General features: G+C 37.2%; 1 protein-coding gene across 1 annotated transcript in view; it reads left to right on the top strand.

Annotated features, from left to right (window-relative positions):
* The window catches only part of LOC105674936 (neuroligin-4, Y-linked), a 187,854-nt gene that overhangs the window by 99,134 nt on the left and 65,447 nt on the right, over positions 1-23,273 (top strand). Inside the window, exon 5 of the mRNA XM_067349407.1 lies at positions 20,666-21,019. Coding sequence (XP_067205508.1) covers positions 20,666-21,019 — 354 coding nt within the window. The remainder of the gene's footprint in view (positions 1-20,665; positions 21,020-23,273) is intronic.

The following is a 23,273-nucleotide window of genomic DNA, read 5'->3' as shown; positions in this document are numbered from 1 at the left end:
CTATTGGAAGTAGTAAAATCCTGGTGAATGTTATCACACGGTGGACATTTTGTATGGACCTAAAACAATCGAAACTCATTATTCATCCGGATGTTTCAACCGGCGTAAGCTTTTACGGATATCGCCACTTCAATTAACGAGAACAATCATTTATTGCGCGTAGCGAGTAATTGTTTTCAACTCTTCGATAATATATATTTCACGCATTTCCCTGTTCGATATTTTTCCCGAAGTAATGTTTATCTTTTCGCATGGCCAAAATCAATCTCTCAGTCCTCCCCGGTCTCGATCGCAAATCTTTTTAATCGAGCTCCCGTTAATTAACGGTCTTTGTGTGAGAAAGGCAACGTCACGAGAACAATATAAAGACATTTATGTAAGAAGTTCGAAGAGGTTCAGCAAGATTCGAGATTCGGCATAAAGAATAGTAAAGTCGAGTAAGCAGCGGCAAATGTAACCTCGAAGTCGGCTGATTTAAAAGCACTAAACACTGATTTCGACTTAAGGCTGAGATACAACCTCGGCCGTTCGCGCTTGAAAGCACATCCGGTGATTTAGAGAGGTCCGAGAACGGAAATCCGACGTTTTTCACGACGGGAAACTTTCGTAATGGCGGCAATGGTGGGATTCTTCGTTTGTCAGACTGGCGTCGCGTCCGCCCACGCGTATATCTCTTCGTTACGGCGCGACTATTATTGTAAGGTACACTCCCGTCGTCCCTGTGGCTGCACGAATGAATCCTGCTCACAGGACATGTCTCCGTGTCCACACAGCCTGCGAAGAAATTGGATTTGTTTCGTTCCGAAATTGCAGCCGCGCTAAGGGAGATTAGTTATTTTGCTTGTCTATAAACTTGCTGCGAGTTAAGTGATGTCGCCAGATGACGCGGAGTTTGGATTTGAAAGATTATAAATTTTGGAATTGAAATGCTTCTTTACGCCACGAAAGAACCGTGTCACTTTATATCTCGGTTAATATCCGAATCAAGTATATTTATGACGTTAAATTTGTGGTTGCAATCACTTAAAAATCCAGTAGAGCACAAGGAAATCCTTTAACGAGAAAAAGGATCTAAATATTTAATTAGTCTCTATGAATTTTTAAATATCTGACCACACTTAAAGAATCTTACAGCTGAGAAGTTTAAAAATGCAAATGCTCTAATAAATCCAATCATTCCAAGAATCTCTTCTATCAAGGATATAAATATTCAAGAAAGTGAATATTCATGAACTTAATAGATCACAGAATCGAAATTTAATGCTTCAACAATTTTTAACCTGCAGTCTCGTTACACAAATGGCGACGTCCAGCAATTTCACGATTTTTATGGATTGTATAATTCTTATCAGTGAGTTTGTACTGGCTCGCGTAATATTGTGTTTTTAGAAAGCATTACGTTATTCAATCGGCGAAACAGACATATTTGCAGATCGCGTGCAGATCGCACTTTTACCAAACGTTATCCTAAATTTATTAACTATTAAAAATATTATGCTTTTTCCGAGACAGATTGTAGACGGATAGGAAAACCTAGGTCGTCCGCAAGTGCAGACCGGGAGATTTGTCACGTCGTAAATCGGATCACTGTAGAACTAACGATTCCGCCGATACCCAAAGAGCATTTCCGCGTTCGCGGTCGTACGTAACTGACTCGGTATCGAGATTTAGGTTTATACTGCGTTAGGCCGACGTCTATCGACTGAATGATCCACTTCACTTACCACTCTGGTAACACCTTTTCAACTCGACAAAAGTCGATTCGATCATACGACGAAATCCGTGTAAAAACAAGATACAAGAGCAATTTCCAATATTCTTTTCTACTCTAAGAAAAATATTACAAGATTTTATATTACATTTGTGAGAGAATCCGATAATCAATAACTGACAAAAATAAATAAAATAAATAAACATAAAAACTAACACGTACCAAACAATAAAAATATGAGACATATCGAATAACATAAATACCAGCTTGCACAAGAAAAAAAAAAAAAAAAAAAACAGAAATATACAATATACAAAATTCTCTAACACCTATTCCAAAAAAGTGGGCGAAAAAATATTTTATTATTTGGCATATCTCTGTTTATATTTATAGAACTCTTGCACTGACAAATAGAAAAATTTATATTTTACTTTAATGTACTTTCATCAAACTCTCATCGCCGTCGTAATTTGGTAGACGCGTAGCTGCAAAAGCGGGCGACGTTGGAAAAGAATGGTGGGACTTCGCAGAGAAAAGGAAAAGGCTGGGGGGGGGGGGGAGTGTCATTAAGCCAACTCTTTAAGAGACTTCTCGTTTACCTTTTTATCCGCGGGTTAAGTTAATTTTTTAATATGCTCAGTGAAACTTGCTTCGGTACCCTTCTAGCGTTCTTCTCGTGCTTGTCTTCCATCTTTTTTCTTTTGCCTCATTCTCTCGTCGCCACCGGTCGAGTCCTTTGAAAGACTATCAGCGGGCTCGGTAACCGCCATAAGGATTTCCAAGGACACATTTTACGACGTCGCCAGATCAGCTTTTAATTAACGTTGGACGCGCGCGATCCTTGGAAGATTTTGCAGTCTAGCTTCGTTTATTTTTTTTTTTTTTAACACCTTAATCGCACGCTTATATCGCATTAATATTGCATTCTTGAAAAGGTTGATAACTTTATTAACACTTAATTTTTTAATTCTTATTTTTTATTTATTTAAAAGATTCGTTGAAAGTTGCAGACTCTGTGTTTCGGGACATCAAATTTTATTAATTGCGACAATAAATCATATTTTAAATAAATTGATATTTTAGACGAGTTTTCCACGCGTTTGTATATAATTTCGAAAAAATACTAACATAAAATATATCCAGACATTAAGTTAATTTTGTGGATTATAACGTGGTAAGAGAGTGATATGATAAGATGTAAGTAGCAACGATGTGGCGAAGAAAAGTTTCATGCGAGCGAAAACTGGTTTTATGGAAATTAAATGTCGTTCCAGAACTGAGTTACACATCGGGGCAAAGTATAATTCAACGTTTCTGAGGGTTTTTTAATAAATATGTAAACTGCGGTGAAACAACGTACTCGCTAAACAAGTCTCTCAAGGAAGAAGTAAATTAAACCAACCTTAAATATCTCGAAGGTATAAGTAAAATGACACTTTTGCACCACTGAGATATGTTTCGTCGCATCTTTACAATTTTCGGCTTGAAAGTTCCGCTTCAAAAAGCAAGAAAAGAAGAAATGAATTTCCGTACAAAATTACTAAGTGCTTTCACATCGAAATAGTAGTAGTAACATCGGATGTACTATTCTAGAGATTTTCTTAAAGATCTAAATTAAAATTTTGAATAAGTATAGAAGATTGCGTGACGATATTTACATACATTTGTGAAAGAAGAATAAGAAAAATAATTTTGAGGTAAATAATTTCTAAGGGAATAATATTTTCTTGTCGAGTGTAACATCTCGCATGTTAGGTGTGACACAAAATAGAAGCAGAGACAAATATAGATTTACGCAGAAACTGTGATCACGACGACTACATTCGAGAAGGTGGAGCGCGACCCGATAAATAATTCAGTAATCAATTTACACAACTTCCCGCCACAGCGACCGAACAGTTTGCATTAGCATTCGACAAGTCACTCGGCAAGACTTTGATTTTGTTTTTGGCGCGCACGTGGCCTGCCTCGATTATCGCCAGGATGCACTCAATTTTTATCTCATCTGAAACTTGGTTATTTTGGTATAATGTAGAATTTAGATGACGATCGAACTACGAATTTAGTAAAATGAAAGGAAATAAACAACTTAAAAGTACAATAAATCTAATTAATTTAGAAATAAAACTTAGAATTAAATTTTTATAATACATATATTCAAAAATATATTGATTTCTTTCCAAAATTTAATGCTAATATTGATAAAAAATTTACATTATATTCAATAGTTTTTGAATACATTTAAAACTTTCTTTTACTTTTTTTTTAAACAAACTAATTTCGCGTTTTTTTTTTTTAGATAGAATTATAAAAATCTTAGTACTTATATGTTAATTAATTCATAACTTAATTGTATTATTCGGAAACTACATCATAGAGATTTAGAAAATGAGATAAAATTCTAAGAGAAGCGACCAAAACTATTACTTCTTTCGTCCACGCAGGAAGTTTACCGTGGGACTCATTATCTCGAGTAATGAGTCCGTTGCTGTTTCAAGGATTATTTTCAGAACGCTTCGTTGAACTTAATATCCTCTTAATGCAATGCGCGTTGGTTATTACGGAACTTTCCGGTAGCAGTCTAAATCTCCATGTTTTACAATTATCGTATGTGCATTTGCCAAATTAGTCAACATAGCTGATATCCAAATAGTCGTGTGAATACAAAATATGTATGTACGCAATATTGGGTGTAGTTAATATATTGTTAAGTATCTCAAGCAAATTGGTATAATTAATAGCGCCTAATGGCACTTTAATGTTTTATGCATTAAGACGAGAATTACTCAAGAACAATTGTATTACTACAGTGTTAGTAATTGTGCAAATTATATTTACACAAATTTATTCGACTGCACAGTTTTATTCAAATCAAGTTTCAGTTAGCATCGATTTATTGATATTTCTAAGATAACTTACAAGTGATTCTTCTTTAAATTGATAATGTTGTAAAAGAATTATTGAGAATTACCAATAGAATTTCTGAGTATGTGGTATCATGCGGAAGAAAAGGACAAATAAAAAGAAAAGATGGGAAGGAGGAACTAACAGATTCAACAAAACTCGTAGGACTTTAGCCAGAACAGATTTGTCCCGCGAATGGCTGAACTTTACGCTTGAACGCCACAAATTGCATTAGTTTCGTTGCCTTTATTGTAACGCCAGCACGCTGGAATTAATCGAGTTAACCTTTATGATCCGCCGGTGACGACACAATATTCGGTATTTATCGACTTTTCCCCCGACGGCCAAGTGAGTCGCTGTCGTAACGCGGTTTGGGCGAAATATCGAAGCTGGATCCCACCGAAAGGATCGCACGCCGCAGCCGTAATAGAATTTTCTGGAAATGGCGTCGTAAAAGACCTGGTCGGATCCTTCGGGATCGTCGTGCGGAGGGTGCAGCATCCGCCGAAAAAGTATCGTATGCATAGGGATAATTTGATATTCGGGATATACGTGAAAAGCCTCTGCTTTAACGACCGCTCCAGAATCCTAAACCTGTTATTTATAAATTTGTTATTTTCTCGGAAAAAGATTTATAAGATAATAAAAGATAATAAAAGATTAATAAAAGAATTTTCCTGTTCCTTTGAAAGATTATAATCTGATTTTTAATTGTTATAATTATAAACTCTTAAATGCATTATAGACTTTAATAAATTATTGTTTATCGTTAAAATACGTAGACTAATATTATGTCATTATATTTATTTTTTTTTATTTTTGACTAACTTCTGAGTGAGCTAATAGAACATAAAATCAGCACTCTTAGAAATCAGTCACTGTACGGAAGATGTATTTCAGTAAAAATCTGAAACTTGCAAAAAATGTTTTCTGTTTGTGAAAATTCGAGAATTTTCAGGGAATTTTTCATCAGAATCCAAGAAATTTTTATTGGAAATTTCTATTCGAGATCTTTGTTTTTATGTTGTTTATTGCTTTTATTTTGTCTTTTAAATTTTTAAATATTTTTTTAGATTTAATATCTGAAATCGGGAATAAATGTTTTCTTTTTTTACAAATACGAGTGAGAATTAAAAATGTCATGCAATGAACAAATTTATTCTAAATTTACATATCAAAAATACTTTATTTTTGTCTGAAAATTTAATAAAAAATGCTGGACAAATATAAAATTTTTAGAGAACTTTTTCCAAGATTTAAATAGACATTCTATACAAAATATAGTAAAAATTATAGTACAAACGGAAACAGAATGATTCTTCGTACAAAGGCGTTTTTACTAGAAAATTGATTGTCTTTTTGTCTAACTCATGATGGCTTTTTCTACTAGAAAATTGACCGTCTCTTTGTTTGATCTTTGATGGCTTTTTTGCTAGAAAATTGATAGTCAATAGCGTTACTTTAGCACTGCTGTACGTCGCGAAGTTAAAAGAAATTTTTTAATACATATTACAACATTTTATAACTTTTTGAGCAAACATTACGCTACGGTATGAATTATCTTTTTTTTATCTTAGAGCAATGTTACTCGTGTGAAGTAAACGGGGAGAATATTGTGTACGCGTCGTATTACGGATTCGAAATCCCTCCCCCTGTTTCCCCGAGAGGCTAGGCGAGGACCATAAAAATTTTGATGTCTATCCGTGGGACAAGGAGAAGCCAATCCTCTCGGCACGAAAGAATAAAACCCTACCTATGCACTCGGCCTCACGTCTCTGCGTGTGCGCTATTTTGTTTCTCCACAAAAGCCGACAGCACAAAGAGTAACGCGCTCGGACTCGTTCTCGGACAGCTACGAGGATTTCCAGGAATTCGTAGACGGGGATGGCCGAGTCACAAGAAACTCCTGAAGGACCATTGCGAACGGCCAGAGCTTATGCGAGTTTATCATCGGCGGTACACGCGAAAGTTGCAGACATCGCGACTAGGCGCCGTAAAGTTTTCGGGAATATGATGTCAGAAACGGAGGATACGTGGAATACGAAAATAAACCCGATTCTATATTGTGTTTTACGACACATATTGCATTAGACATTTTGCTTCCTGCGTTTCCAGAAAACACCATCCGCCATTAGATTTTAGACGGTTGTGCGATAAATCCCGACGCGCACAAAAGTACGTGCCAATTCGATTCTTCGCGCAGGCTCGAGACAAATGACGGGGCGGAACTCTCGGTTTCTTACCCGCGACAGAAAAAGAGTCCTTTCTTCCTGAATCACTCGGGCCGTAAAGTAAATCTTTCCATCTGCAGGATTGCAGAGAAGTCCTACAATACTGCTGTCCTATATTCTACGTTCTATCGCCCGGCAAGACGTAGGACGATACTTTAGTCCTCGTGTCGGCAGAATGGACAAGTAAATCTTCCACGCTCAAGGTTGCGCGAAAGCGGAAAATACTTCACACTTCGCATGTCCTTTTTCTACGGAATCGACTGCGAGAAATGGCGTCGGTGCATTCCGTTTGGTTAAACATTCGATTTCTCGTGTCACGCTCTCGCAAACAGTTTCTCTACAAATGAGCAATCTCGTTCAACAACAAACATTACAAGAATCTATTATGTAAATTCACGAATTACAAGAGGAGTACGCGAGTACTTTAATGTCGCGATTTATTCTTTTCTGCTAAACACTCTGATTTATCATGGTTATCCTTCACTTGAGATAAAGACTGCCCAATCCCGCTGGCAGACTACAAGGATGCACCATAAGACCGAATAATAACGTGGGATTTTCGTGAGTTCTCTGGTATGGAAGGACGCGCGCGCGCAGGCTTAGGCTATACTGCGAGAGATATATCGTCTACTGTCTTCTTTGCTATCAACGAAAGCGACATAAGACCGAGAAACGCCAGATTTCCACGTATCATTGCGGATGGATAAATTTACTCAACGCTCTGTCAGCATAGAAAGAAGGACGAGATTGTTCTGACGAAGGATCAGAGACGTGATAAAACCTCTACGAGAGAATCGACGAATCCCCTCACGTACCACTACTGTATATTTCCGGCATACAAAGCACCATGAGATTTGTCTTAACACTTTCATAGATCATATATCGCATCTTAGTCTATTTATTATTGCTGATAACATCATTAATATCTTTCTTTCGAATCGTTGGACTTTTAACCACGTAGATTTCTCAATCTTTAGATTCTTTCGCTTTTCTCTTACAGCACTTGTAAATTGAAATTTTTGGAATCTCCAATTTTTACACGCTGGAATCCAACGCGTTCTCTTTCTCTCTCGTGGAATATTGAATTTTATTTTCAATTTTATAATTTCTTAAACTATGAACTCTGAGATCTTTTATCTGCGCTTTTATCTTCTCGCATTCAGCAGTCTTTGTATTTCAAAGAATCTTTGGATTGCTTGATACTTAGGTACAAACCTTTCATTGGAGAGGAAAAGTACGATAGGGATTCGCTAAAGTACGTCGTCCCTTTTTCGCTGGAGGATATTCTCAGATTGGTTCAAGGGGAACCTTAACCTTTTCAAGGTCTTAACTAAAAGGGTCATGTGCCGGCAGGCATAAGAGAAAAACGATGCGTATATCTTCCTTTCTATCATCTTTCTGAAAAATGAACCAAGGATGGGATTAAATTTAATGTCACTTTTAATTTAGCGCAATCTTGGAAATGAAGAGATTTATTTCGTATTATTTAAAATTGCAAAAGATCAATTTTGATAAATTAAAAAAGCAATTATCGATCCTGTTACTTATAATGCTATTCTACATCGTGGAAATAATGACGCATTATTATTTAAAATTTGAAAACTGGAATAAATGGCTATATGAATACAAGAGTCTAAACTTTTCGTTACAATTCGAAATACAATTCGGAATATCTCTTCAGGAATGCCTGATTAAGACTTTGAAAGTAACCATTCGCAAAGTGTTCAGCCTATATAGAGCCATAACTAAAGGAGTTATATTTACTTCCTATTGTTTTAAGTTGCCATTTAAGTTAAAATATAAACGGAATAGTAGCCGACGATCTCGGGGACATTATATCTAGCGTCGATTCGACTGCGATAAGAGTTTTGTTAAGTTCCTTGCCTGGCAAGTCCTTCGGAAAGCAAGATCACTGCAACGATATCGCGGAAGAGATGAAACTGGCTTCCATTTTCGCGTGCCATCCACTGTTTCATGATTATAAGTTCCGAAGCAAGGCCGACCGATGAAACGCATCCGAACAATTCGCGAAACCATATCTCCTGCCGTAATTCACATTGCAACTCTGTGCAAAATTAGCCAAACTGCGTTTCCAATTCCATTTGATTCAGCTGTCAGCTGCTTCACCGAGAAACTAACTAATCAAAACAGTACACTAACAATTTTATACAAAAATGCCTGATAGCAGTTGAGCTGAACACGAAGATCCGTCTGACGATAGAAACATTGTGAAACTTGTCGCCATTCTGTCACCCTTTCACGTATCAATAAACTAATCATGAAGTGCAGATGGAGAGGTCCCATATTGCGTATGCGCGGGTAGAATTCAATTATGCGACTAGGTCAATAGAACGCTCGATATCTTGAGTTAAACACTAAATGAATGCCTGAATGTAGGCCTTTGTATCGCCAGACTGATTGGTGCATTTGGCGATCAATAGCATTCGACGCAATTCCCGGCGGAATTGCGTCGGGAAATGCGAGCGGACTTCCACAAGCGCAATGACTGGACTTTTCTGCATTAGGGCGATTATCCGAGATACCGCACGGAAGTTTATAACCACGCGCTGTGCCCCGCGGGCGAATTCAAAATGCGCGAGGCGGCTAATCTCGGATTACACGGAGTGCGAAAAGATGTTCGCGCAATATCCACATTCGCATTTGCGCCGTCGTTTAAATAAAATTTATCGACTTACGCAGAACTTATTTCTGAACGCGCTCAAATGCATCGCATTCTGTAATTTAAATATACGTTTCTTTGATGTGAATTCAAAGTTCTTCGCCCAAGCTCTGTCATATCGTCTAGACGGCTGATAGAGCTCTCTTTTTCTAGAAAAAGCAATATAGTTCTCAAGTCATTTATAAATAGTTTGCGTAATAAATCTCTTTAATTCCTATAATGACCTAAGATTCATTCATCATCCTTTCTTCTCAACGAGATATGAGAAAGTTGAGCAAAATGAGCCCTAGGACTTTTTCGCTCATATATCAAGGAAACAAATTGAAATAAAATAATATTTTTTTAATAGGAACTTTAGAAAAAATTGGATTAGATAAAATTATTTATTTATAATTACTTTTATATTATTAAATAATTGTAATTGTGTAACATCGTAGAGACAATTCTATATTTGCGTCCTGTGTTACATATGGCAACCTACCTATCTCGGTCATATTTCACTAACTCAGTCGTTTAGTGAATATCATAGAAGTTTGTGAGCTAGCAGAGTCCGCTAATCTCTATTTAACTAGTCTCTAAATACGACCTGGTCTCCTACATCATTCTATAGTAGTTGCAACTTGTATGCAACTAATATGTAATAATTATTTATAATTGCAACATTGATACCACTTGTATTACGTAGGAAAAAATTAAGTGCATTTTTCAGATATAATTAAAGCTTGAAGATTTTGACAAAACATACCGTACCCAAAATTAATAATAAAGCAAAAGGTACTATCGATTTACTAATAAAAAAGCTATAGAAAGTTAGACTTTCAAATATATCCAATGTTGATTTATTTCTCGGGTTAAAACAAATATTTTTTCTAAACGTATATATATTATTTTTTCAGCGCTGTTAAAACCGAAATTTTTAATGGTAAAAGACATACCGCGATAGAATTAATAATGAAATAAAAACTATCGATTTTTTAGTAGAAAAAGCCATTAAAAATTAGACGAGAAGAGTTTCTAACTTCAAAGTTCAATTCAATTTCTTAACAATTAAAGTTTTTTTTCTGTGTTGATATAGATAACTTGTAATATTGTATCATGTTTCTAATCAATAAATAATCAAATTAATCACTAATGGCATGAACCAGTAATAATTTCAATAATTCTCAATTAAGATACATTTAGGTGCGCAATGTTTTATGACCATTATTATCAGTATGATTGTCTGGCATTGTGACCAATCATGAGCAATTACCGAACAGTATACGAATTTCCTTCCTCGTTTGTTCTCGAATTTTCATTTCAGCTTCATTTACGCTTGAATTTATCGTTCACTCGTATCGCTTTTCATCGTTGAAAATATGATAACTAATTATTGTAGGAATTTAAGTGCCAGCGATGTATGACAATTACTCCAATAAATATTCCTTTTTATTAAACGTAGAATCTATAGGTTTTTGCGTTTTTAATTATTCAAATCATTGAATACGACAGCACTCACATTAATTAAATTGTTATTTGATTCGGACGCTTCGAGATCTTGTACCGTTTAATTGCTCACAGCATAAATTCGAGGATTTCTATAATATTAAGCACATGGATTCGTTGATCAGCGGAACCTTCAAGTCTTAAATCCTCTTGTCTGTCACAGTAGCTACATTCTTAAGCTTAATTATACCACGCTGACAGAGCTATAGGAACCGCCATCGCGGCGAAACTGTTAGCAGATATCACGTAGGATCCCCCAAGCGCGAAATTAAGCTGTCGGTTTTTACGGGACGGTTTTAATCGCCGAGTTTCGTTAATGCCGTCACGTCGCTGACATTAAACCCATTTTCCCCGTGCTAATGAGTAATATTTAATTAAAAAGCGTTCGTAGGGAGAATGTATCTTTTCCAAATCTTTTTCTGGTCTTAACAAAAATGATCATTGCAATTGTTTTAATATTATTTACTTTAATGCTGAATGCTTTTAAATTTTTACAATAGCAAAATGTGTTTTTTTTTATCCCATAGAAATCACGTCAGCAATTTTCAGGAAAGGAAAATAACAATAAATTGCAATCGAACATCGAGTCCGCGTGCAGACGATAGTCCCTTTAGAAGTTTCGAGCAAATCGGCAAATATTGGGACGAGGTTATACTCGCGCATTTCTGTGTAACATCGGATTAACGAAAGCACACGTGGAATTGAAATTCGGGAAGGGGCGACTCGGCGAAACTTTCAACTTGTCCTGTGGATTATCACTGCACCGTGAAACAGTCTCATAACGGGAGTGCTTGCGGTAAACCGCAAATCAATTTTCACAATTTTCGCGAAAACTCGCGAAAAGCAGACGATGAAAGCAATCTGCTTGAAATTCAGATTGGAAACAAACGCGTTAAACAAATCGACTGAACTCTCAGAACTGTCGTACACGTCGTTGTCAATAACAAATTTTCGCGCGCGTACGTTTCTTGATAGGATTCAATTGTAACTCCAGCGTGACTCTCTCTCTCTAGATAAACTACAAGCCGAGTCTCCTGTAAAGTGCAAATCGTTATATATGCCATAGCCGGGAGTGACGACAGAATTCCGTTCGATCCTGGTCACCCCAGCCAACTCCCGTTACCGACCGCCGCGCTCGATTGTTAGGAGTTGAATAGAGAAAAATTGGATGCTATTCGTCGTCGCGCTGGAAGCAACGGTAGAAGTTGCAAAAAAAATCTATTGTCACATGGCACCTGTAATTCATAGTGCGGCTTCCTGAATTCGAGTTGGTTTTCCTCTTTGCCGCGCCGCGCAGTTTTTATATGTATGTTATTGCGAGCGGTTTCGCGCATTTCTATATGCAGTTAGCGTATTCGCAAAATTCATATCATACCAGTAGTTGTTGCGTCACCATTGTTTTTTATTCAGGTACATTTCAAGAAACACACTCGAACCCGATGAATGTGTTTGCTTAACACAAATTTTCATTCCTTGTTGTCGAAAAATTCAGTTTTCAAACAAATCTATGGTGTGTTTAATAACAGAAAAAATTTGACAAACTTTGCGCAAATTTTGTTAAATGGAAACAAATTTTTGTTGGCAAAAATACATACTTTTTTCTAATCTCTCAGATTTAAATCTGTATTGCTAGAGGGTTAATATACTTACTCTGTATTTTTATGTCAGCGTACTTTGCATTTTTCTTTCTTGTTTTTTTTTTTTTTTTTAATAAAGTTTAAAAGTAGCTCATACGATCTTCTACAAAAAAATCACACACGATTATTTCACAGTCAGCTACAGCTTTCCAGTGTTACACGTCTCGAGTTCAAAATAAAAGTATCGAAATAGTAGATTGTGAAATTGTTGTTGAAGTTTCGGAATTCTGGATTTTGAAATCAAAATCACTATGCACACTACGGATACTTGTACTCCCCTAAGTTACACCCGTCAGCTTATTCTCCGGTAATAGACTTTGCTATAATGGTATGAGATATAAAGGTTTACAAAGTCATCATGTAGCCCGAAATCTTCGCCCCCCCCTCCCTCCCCCCACGTACGTGATCGACGGCAGTTTTAGGGGAAGGAAGAACGCGCGCGGCGCGTCGCTCCGCTCTTAAGTGCGTTGAGTGAGTAAACGTCTAAGCTTGCTCGTGCCTCCTTGTAACGGCCGCTTCTCGCCGTATATAGTAATATAGTGCCGCGGGGCCGTGCATAACGTAAATCCATGTTTACTATGCTAATACCTGGAAACTTGCCGGTTGAAAGGATGCCGAGAAACGTCCCATCAAATATGCAAGGCCACTTGCACGGTCTGTGTGCACGCGAGGGGGTGGTTCGAGCAGTAGGAAGAAGCTCGTTTTCATGGGGAGTCTGTTAAACTCTATCTCTATCGCCATATTGGAACAGCGGTCGGTGCCTTGTCTACCCTCTGTCTCTTCCCGTCTACACCGCGAGATTGCTGCGCCCGGCTTGGGAAACGAAAGGGACGAAGCTGTTGCGTTTATGCGGTTAAGTCGACGGATTCTTAAAGCCTTAACTTCCTGAATTATTGTTGAAGTGAATCTTTATAGCTCGCAACTGAGAGAGAGTTCGTGAAAGAAACATATCAGGGGGGCTTAGGAATTCACTTTTCACATCCACTATTAAATTAATACCGAGTCTGAGAAACTTCCCTGTGTAAGAAGCTTTAAACTTCCGATTTGATTGAAAGAAAAGCCCTTCATCGTTACCGGGTTCTTAAATTCTTAATTGATCTATTCTATCCTGAACAGCTACAGTTTTTAATTCTATATGAACTTAAAGCGATCGTTAAACCTGTCTCTCTTCCCTTTGAAAAGTCTGCTTCATTTATTTTTAAGAGCTTAAAATGAACAAATTCTGCGATAATTAGATTTTCGAATATTCTCTTAGGTTGCTCTCAGGACACTTCTATTGTGTGTATATGTGTGTATATGTGTGTGTGTGTGTGCACAAGCCTTGAAATTGTCGGATATGCGATCTCCGGAGAATTCGGGTTTCCCTAGTCTTTAAGCTCGTAACATAAAACCAGATTAATCTGCGATTCAAAAACCTTGGGCTTGCTTCGAGCTCGAGATTCGAATGCGTCGCTCGGAGAAGGCGAATTTTTTTTAGCCGCACCGGTGGCGCCGCAGCCACTTCTAATCCACGTTTGACGATACACCGGAACGGTAAGCTCTTAATCGCGTTATCCGCATCTCCATATAATGCCCCGATACTTGTTATCTACCTGTTGTTATCCATACCGTCGCGGCTTTTAATCGCCACACGGCATTTATACCGATGCGATCTAATAATCATGCTTGAAACAATTTTCCCCCCCTCGATCTTTCCCATACATTGATTATATCTTATGAGAGTGCGTCGGTGAAACATTTTACTGCGAGCATTAAAGTAGAGAATGTTAAACTTTAGATGTATTCCAATAACCATTAACCCTGCGGTAACAACTTTGATCAAATTTCTGTTCGACTCTAAACCCGAAATCGATTTTGGAAGCACACACAATATACTCCCAAATTTATCTCCGCAATCTTCGAGCAAATAACAAAAACCAGACAGATCCTCAAAATTCAATTTTGGAAATTGTACTTTTTTTTCGCGAAGAAAAGCAGCGCGCCAAGAACGCTGCGGAACTATTTCGACGGTTCCGCTCGAAAACGGTTTTCGATTGCAACGCACACGTTTGCAAAGTATTGCTTTGGTGCATTCGCATGTGTGTACGAGTAACGGATGCGCGCAATTACGATTCAAATTTTACGACTTGCTTAACTTAAATTACACGACCCCAATTAAGTGAGATCGTGCCCGGAGCCCATGCGACTGCCAAGTTCTGCATAGCGTTTTCCGACCTCCCTCCCCGGCCCCGCTCTCCTCCGCTCTTCCTCATTCTGTCTCCTCATATCCCCCCCGCACTCCGACAGCTCTGTGTTTGCGTCTCCGCTCAAAAACTACTCACTCGCTCTCTAATCTCGTTTACCGACAAAAATCCACCGAGGAGATGCTGATATTCGCGCGCCCGAAACGATTATTTAATTAATTTCTTTTGCACGTCTCAAAACTAGGATTTACCGCGCTTCGTTTTACATTTAGGAGCTTTTGCCAATTAGGCGTTTATTATTACTTAACAAAAATTCTTCAAGCGAATGCTTTTAAAATAAGGCTTCAATTTTAAATCCTTTTATCTTAATTGCAATAGGAGCTAACAATTTGCAAATCATAATTATAAATAATTGAAGATAATAAGCAATCTTAATAACGCGTGTAATAATATTTGCATGAAAAAAGTAGCTTGGAAAATAAAATTATAGAAACTAAAATTGAATCGCATCGCTTATTTATTATATAAAAATTCCTCCGAGACGGTACGCATAAAATATGTACGATTTTAAAGTTTACTCTGAAAAAAAAAAATTGTTCTGCAGAAACAAAAAAGTTTTCTCCTGGGACTTATTGAAACATATCTCTCTCGCTTTCTAGGCGTTGCAAAAGCCCGGCACGCAACGGCGATCACTGTAAAGCTGCATTGTAGTGTTTATCAATTTAATTTAACATAGCCCCCTGGCGCCGCATGATAACGCAGTGATCGTGGTTTATTTTATCGCACACTAAAGGAAGATACCACGAGTTTATGACACGGGATATAACGCAGGAAGCTGCTAGAACGCTTAGGTGAATTCGGATTCAACCAGCTGCACTGTCCCACGCGCGTGAGTTTGCACACACGTGCGCTCGTGCTCCCGCACGCAGGCTCCTTCTTATGAGTATAGTTCGGGGCCATCACGCAACTCCGATTCCTATACATCTTGATAAAAATCCTTGATATAACACGCCTTCGTTTAAGAGGATTTTATTAATGTATGTTTGATATGATAAAATAGGTTTAAAACGTAATTAAACTCATGCAATGATGAAGCAATAATGCTTGTTAATCTCTGGAGACGCATTTGGAATAATGTGCATTGAAAGTGTTTTGCTGGCCTGTCGTTCGTTTAATTTACGCCAATGCACAGACTGGGATTTTGCAATAATAATAATAATTTTAGCAGACACATATATTAAATTCTTTATATCGAAATTTACATAATGAATAAAATGAAATTTATTAAAATATGCTTACCTTATCGAATTTATTTTTTAACAATTGTGTAACTTTATTTTATTTAATAAATTATTGTTTTCCTAAAATATAATTACTACTATTATTTTATAAATTAATAAATAAAAACAATAAAAAAAGATTTACATTAACATTTTTTGTTTTAATGATTAATTTAAAGTAAAAAATATAATTATGAGGTAGAGTTTATTTTTAAATTTAATAATAAATAATAATACAGTTCGGTAACATCAAGAAAATATTTTATAAAGTAAATTGTTATTTCAATTAAAGTTAATATGCAAGTCTTCGCTGTTTTAAATTTATTTTTCTTTGAATTATTTGTATCATTTCTACAGTCTCATTCTGATTCGTTTAATAAACGTAACTTTTAAATGTAATTCACAGATGAATTATGAAGATAAATCTGATGTGCTACTGGTTTAAAACATTATGCGCTACGTATTGAAATAAAACTTCACGTAATAAAAATCGACGCATATTTATTTACAATGGTTTTTTTAATTTTGACTTGAAAATAAATCAGTATTTCTATAAAGTAATAACCTATCGCAAAGAGAGATACAAAATTAATTGTTGTTAGGACTTAACAAAATCTGGCACGGCCAAGCTTTGTCCGTGCGTTTGCAAACTTGCCGGCGATATTGTGACGAACGAAGTAATTAATTTGCTTTCACGTACTGCGCACATTATGCGCGGATTATGCCCGTCGCAGTTTGCGCTACAAAGTTCGCGATGTAATTACGTACTTTTGATTCTGTTTGTGCATAATGAGTCGCGAGCGATAAAGTTACCGAAGCCGCCTGCAAGTTTCGCCGCGTTACAGCTACGCAATCTCTCGTAATATTGCCAGTAATAATTGATCCACGCTACGTCGAATTTACACTATTCACCCTTAATAATCACCCCATTTATCCTCATTTATTAGGTTCTATAATCGCGATATCTTGAAATTTCTGAAAAATATTTCAAATGTGAAAGAAAAATTTATTCGCTTAAACATGCAAAATAAAAATCAGTGAATGCTGAAAAATGTATAAACAGTTTTATAACGTGTTACACAAAGTAAAATGAATGAGGGTGCGGTTGAAATTGCACGACCAAAAATTTACAGACCAATTATACATATTGAAACAGAAATGTTCACCGTTTTTGCAATTCCTTTTATTGACGGATTAATTAACGGCAGATAATGATCAAGAACGGATGGTGTAAATCAAAATTTACATTCGGGACTGTCATGATAACGAGCTAAAAATGATAGTCGAGAGCGCAAGAGCTAAAGCGTAACCGAATAATCGGATTTCCGATGATGGACGAATAACATCATTGCAAAACTAGAGCCAACCACCCACGGCGACGTATTGTTACGCCAACAAATTCGCTCTTTGACTTTCAAACTCGGATTACTGCATTTTCGCAAAGGCCAGGCCATGTCGTCTGTTTTCATAAATTATTTTACACACACACGCGCGCGCACATGCATATTAGATGTTTTAAATTTGAGCGGCTTGCAATTAATTATGCAATTATTTTTGCACAACATTATAAAATGTATGAAGCAAATTTTCGGTGATGCATTATACTTCGGAATAATGAAAGACCAAAAGTCAACGTCAGAGCTTTTGTACGATTATCGATGTCCGTTGATATTAACTCAACTGGCAACATTAATTAACGAGCGCCATGTCGATGCACATTATCCGAAGCATACAGAAATAAAGTTGGAACTATTTCAGGCATGTTTGACATCCGTTGTTTTGATCATGGAATGAGGATGGGAGCAGGGTGCGGGGGGGGAGGGGATGAATAAATTGATACCGATGCGTGCATGTCGTGAGGAGTCTCGCTGATGACCTATCGCGCTAATCTATTTTCCGAACGGGATTTATCGAGTATTTTACCGAATGCAGAAAGCCCGCTGTAATATCGAGTTTTGGTGTTAAATATTTTCGCATCGCGGCCATTTCGAAACATCCGAGTACGCGACGGCTCGTTCGTCCAATCGTTGAATTTATCTCTAGTTTGTTTCGATTAATATCCGCCCCGCCTACCATTAATTCACTGCCATTCACAAAAGTTCAAAGACTCAATTTTTAGGAAATGCATTTCGATAACATTGATGCTGATGCTGCTGTATTTTAATAAATTATCCGAAATATAAAATTCTGCATTTATAAGCGCATAAATATATGTATTTATCTGAAACTATATATTATAATATATGCATAATGTAATTAATATACAATAATTTCTATTGAGAGAGAGGGAACTCGATTATCAATTTTTTAGTAGAAAAAGTCACAATGGATCAGACAAAAAGATATATCAGTAATTAATAATAATTGTTTATCCGATTTTTTGAAAGTAGCAGTTAAAAATATAAATTAATCAAGAAATATATTTTATTAACCATGTAAAAAGATTGGCATAAATCTTTCACAGTCTCCACGCAATTTATACAAATTTATACAATATTTTTTGTGCAGTTTGTCCTCGTTATCGTAGCAAACACCCGCACTGAAGGAAGACGGAGCTAAAATAGATCTGCATTAATCCGAATAAAGAGTCTCGGCAAATACGCTGCTAACTTGCAAAGTACTTTGAAACGGAAGACTTACCTGATTAAGATTCTGAGATAATTTCGGAAGGGGGGTTGGGGGAAGGGATCAGAGGTGTGGACTAGGAAGGAAAAAATTTCCTCGGATCCGAGTATCTCGATCTGTTCCAATACCGAGATACGGACTCGGCGAGCATCAAGATTTAATTGCGAAAAGAGACAGACATGCGAAAGGTATCTTCGCTAACGCATAAAAAGAGAATTGTTAAATGAGTTAAAAGAGAAAAAATTTTGCGTCCAATAAACTTTCTGACGAAAGAGCTGATAATGTTGTAGCTCAAAGCACTCTTTTGTTATCAAAGGTGACGTTTGCGAGTCGCCAGCGCGAAGTTTATCTACTCTTTTAATCAGATTAATTAAAATGATAGTGGAAATTTTGATAATTTTTATTAATGTAGATCAAGAGACTTGGCGGTAATCTCGATGCCAAATATATAAAACTGATGGCGAACAAATTTGAATGCGTCTGTTTTTCGGAAAGCTACATTCAGAAATCTGTCATGTGTCAAAAAGAAAAATTCCCGAAGTAAAGTTAAACTTCTTTCTCACACTCGCTGAACCCTGTACAGATTCATGAAAAGTGTACGCAGTAAGCATTGGAATTGTAGATTTCTTTGTCGGAAGATTTTCCAGAGGTATTTCTTATCACGAAATATGGACCTATCACTTGCCGCGTCACGCTGCCGCATCATTCTCATCGCTGCGATCGCGAAAGTGAGACGGAAGTGGCTCTTATCGAAACAAAGAGCGATATTGATCATACGTCTAGCCATATGGAAAGCCATATCTACTAGAAAGTGGAAAGGTGCGGAAAAGGAAAATAGTTGTAGAGTTTTTCAAAGATTCCACTTTGCAAAAAAAATCAGAAAGAGTTTTCACAACGATTGAAACATCTTTTTCGCCAATAATATAAACCTTGATATAAAGCTCCGGAAAAATTCTAAATTTATAATTTCTAAATCTATCTAATTATAGACACAAAATGTGGAGAACTCGTTGGATTTTGTACATTTTGCACACACTTCTTTTCTAATGATTAAAACATTTACAGACGATAAATAATTTTCCGCACAGATAACGACGCGTTTTTTTTTTTTCTTTCTTAAACGAAACGTACAAGTGAACTTGCCGCGGTAAAACTTGGCAAGATAGCGATACACGAGCGTAGCTTCCTGTAATTTTACGGTTCGATTATTTCATGTTTCATTCCTACCAATTTTCAGGGCTTCATGTCTTGGAACGAAATAAGACATCGAATATCTCCTGTTCTTTCATATATCACAGATGTGTCTTAAAGCTATACATGAATTAAATATTAAGAAATTTAGAAATTTTATGGGAAATAAAATTTAGATGATTATAGTTTTTATTTTATTCAATTAAAAAAATAAATCTTAATTTATAAACTATGAACTATCAAGAAATATGTAGAAAATCTGAAATTTAGATATTTTTTGTTTAAAAAAATCAAAGAATTTTCAAGGTATTTTATCGGTATTAAAAAAAATATTTTTTAAATGTTGTTAATTTATTAGATTTGAAAGAATTTGCTTATACATTCTTTTATTGTTAAAATTTATTGAACAATACATATTTTATTAGACAAAATATTTTTTCTACAAACCATGTAAAATTCCTGTTTTTATTCACTGATGTTATCTCTGTAGGGTTAGTTAATAAAGTTTTGATAATCCCACGACGCAAGGTCCGGAACACGGAACAATACCAGATCGTGTTTCGGATGCTTCGACAGGTAGAACTGTTCGTGCTCTCGACATGTCCGCGACAAAGAAGACGGTGGTGTCGACAACAACGGCCACCGTCGTCTTTGTCACCTCAGAGCTTCGGCTCCGGCGAAAGAGGAACTAAAACGCCACGTTGCGTCGCATCGCGACGCGGCTCCTTTGTGTTGCAGGCATGGCGGAGGGCGGCAGGAAGCATCCGGTGTTGCTGTACATTCACGGTGAGAGCTACGACTGGGGCAGCGGAAACCCTTACGATGGCAGTGTCCTAGCGAGCTACACCGACCAAGTGATCGTCACCATGAACTACCGGTTGGGCGTACTCGGCTTCCTGAACGCCAACGTGGCGCCGCAAACGAAGGCAAGGGTTGCGAATTATGGCCTCATGGACCAAATCGCCGCCCTACACTGGGTACAGCAGCATATCGCACTCTTCGGTGGCGATCCTGACAATGTTACGCTCATGGGTCAGGGCACTGGTGCCGCTTGCGTGCATTTTCTCGCCATTAGTCCCACCGTCATTCGCGGTAAGTGGTTCAAATCGTTCAGTTTGGATGAGTGCAGTAGAGTTGGAGTGATATAATAATATAAAGTAGTATTGCGGTAAGTATAATCGGACATATATATATATATATTTGGTTGAGTCATAAATAACTTCCGCCGCGGTAGCAAATACTTATCTAAGAAATGGAAGTTATTTATGGCTCAACCCAATAGTTGTACGATATAACTCTACTCCGCGTTTTCGACCTCACTCTTTTCCAAAGAAATGCATTTATAATTTTTTCGCATAATAATAATACCACTTTAATAGTAATTAATATCATATATCTGCTACAATTTTGGAATTTGAAAGTTTTCTTATGATTGTTACTGATTGTAAATTTCTCCACTCTATTGCAATTTTGATATGCTAAATTATATTACCGCTATATCAAGCGTGATTGTCAAATTATCTAAAACAACGGAGCAGAGTTGGAAAACCATGATGCAGCTAGAAGCGATTATAGCTGCAGATTACAAAATTCAGACGAGCGTTATTAATTTTCTCGAGAAGCAAGCCGGTCGAAATTTCTGAATCGTTCGCCTCCATGTTGCGCTCGCAATTATTCAGAGAACACGCCATGCCCGTGCGTCTCATAAATGATTAAAAGCGCTTTCGCATTACACATAATTGAAGAGTAGCAAGTTTTACATGAGCTTCGTTACAGCGCGTTATTTTGCGTTGGCTAATTACATATTGCGTCAATTATATATTTGCGAAAAAAGATGAGACGGGAAAGCTTTTTGCTCTCTATCACTCAAATATATTCCCTTCGTAGGATTTATTATCTTGCATAAAATAATATCAATCTATCAGAATTCGCTAATAGAATCTTCAACAAGAAGGTGAAACGAGCTTACGTGTGCCAAACTTATTTCCGTGAGAATTTCATTACTCTTTCGCGGTAGAAGACTACGGATTTATGGATTTTAAACAACCAGCGGTGCTCAATTCTAAGCGCAAATAATTACATAATACAAAATTTTTCATATAAATTTAAAAATTTAAATAACTTAAATCTTGAAAATTTTAATATGTAAATTCGAATGTATGACAAAAGCAAAGTGTGAAACAAACTTGAATATATCTTTTTTTAATTTAAAAATTGACTTTCTGCATATTATTATCACGCTAAGAAATTAATGCAATCGCCGTGCAAAAATTAAACGCAAAGATTTCTTCTGGAATCTTAAAAGCAAATTGTTGAAAAACCTCAAAGCTTCTTGCGAATGAAATATCCCATGGAAAATTCCGTCACTCGTGCACCATCTGTCGCAGAAATCGCTACACCATCTTCATAACGCATTCTTCACTCCGTAAAAGAAAAAAGAAAGGAGAAAAAGAAGCCTGGAAATGAGAAGTAGCTTAAACCAGCAAGAATATCAGTACGAAATTTCTTTCTCCGATATCCGCCATTCTCTACCGTCCTCCCCTCCCCTCCCCCCTGCCCGCTTTCCGCCGCTATTTTGCAGGGTTCGCGGTATTTTTGAGGACGAACACGCGTGGATCGGCGTGGTAACACATTGCCGGGGATATTGGCTGTCTCCCTTTATATCTTCATCCAACGGTAGCAGCAGCGGGCCATCTTCGTGGTCGTGTTCACAGTTAACGTTCGACGGTTAACAGCCCCTGCAAACTCCTCCTCGAGGGTGGACACGGCTGAGAGGATAAGGGAGAGAGCTCTCCCTTCCGTTCACCTTCATCCGCTCACCATCGTCTCTCCTTCCTTCTTCTTTCTGCCGCCCTTCTTTCGTCCTCCTCCCCCGCTTTACCTCGCTTCTTTGCTCGGGATATTATGTGCGTGAAATATCGGCCCCTTCCAACCAGCGCCACCCCCGTCGTAGGCGCTATTGGAAAATACTTTCCTCCCTTGCGGAGGAGAGCGCAGCCATCTACGCGTGTACGAGACGGGAGTTTTTTTCCCGCTTCGCTTTTCTATCCGCCGCGGCTGTTTCATGTTCCTTATCGAGTTCTTTGATTTTGTTAATGGAGAAATCTCCTCGGAAAAAAGCGGAATGTATCTCGAATAATAGAAATTACCCGGATTATTGCGTAATCGCGCGGATAAAAGAGAGTCTGAGTCGTTCAACTACCATTTGCAAGCGGATAAGGTGATTAAAATGATGGAGTTTTACGATCATGGAAATGACAGTGGATCGCCGGGATATTAATAGATTTATAGAAACTGAAAAGTACAGCTTAGTGTTGCATTTTTTCCGTCCTTCGCGATTAAATGG

This window comes from Linepithema humile, chromosome 2, assembly GCF_040581485.1.
Source record: "Linepithema humile isolate Giens D197 chromosome 2, Lhum_UNIL_v1.0, whole genome shotgun sequence".
NCBI classification, from domain to species: Eukaryota; Metazoa; Arthropoda; class Insecta; order Hymenoptera; family Formicidae; genus Linepithema; species Linepithema humile.
The sequence above is the reverse complement of the archived record's forward strand: the minus strand, read 5'-3'. Positions and strand labels throughout refer to the sequence as shown.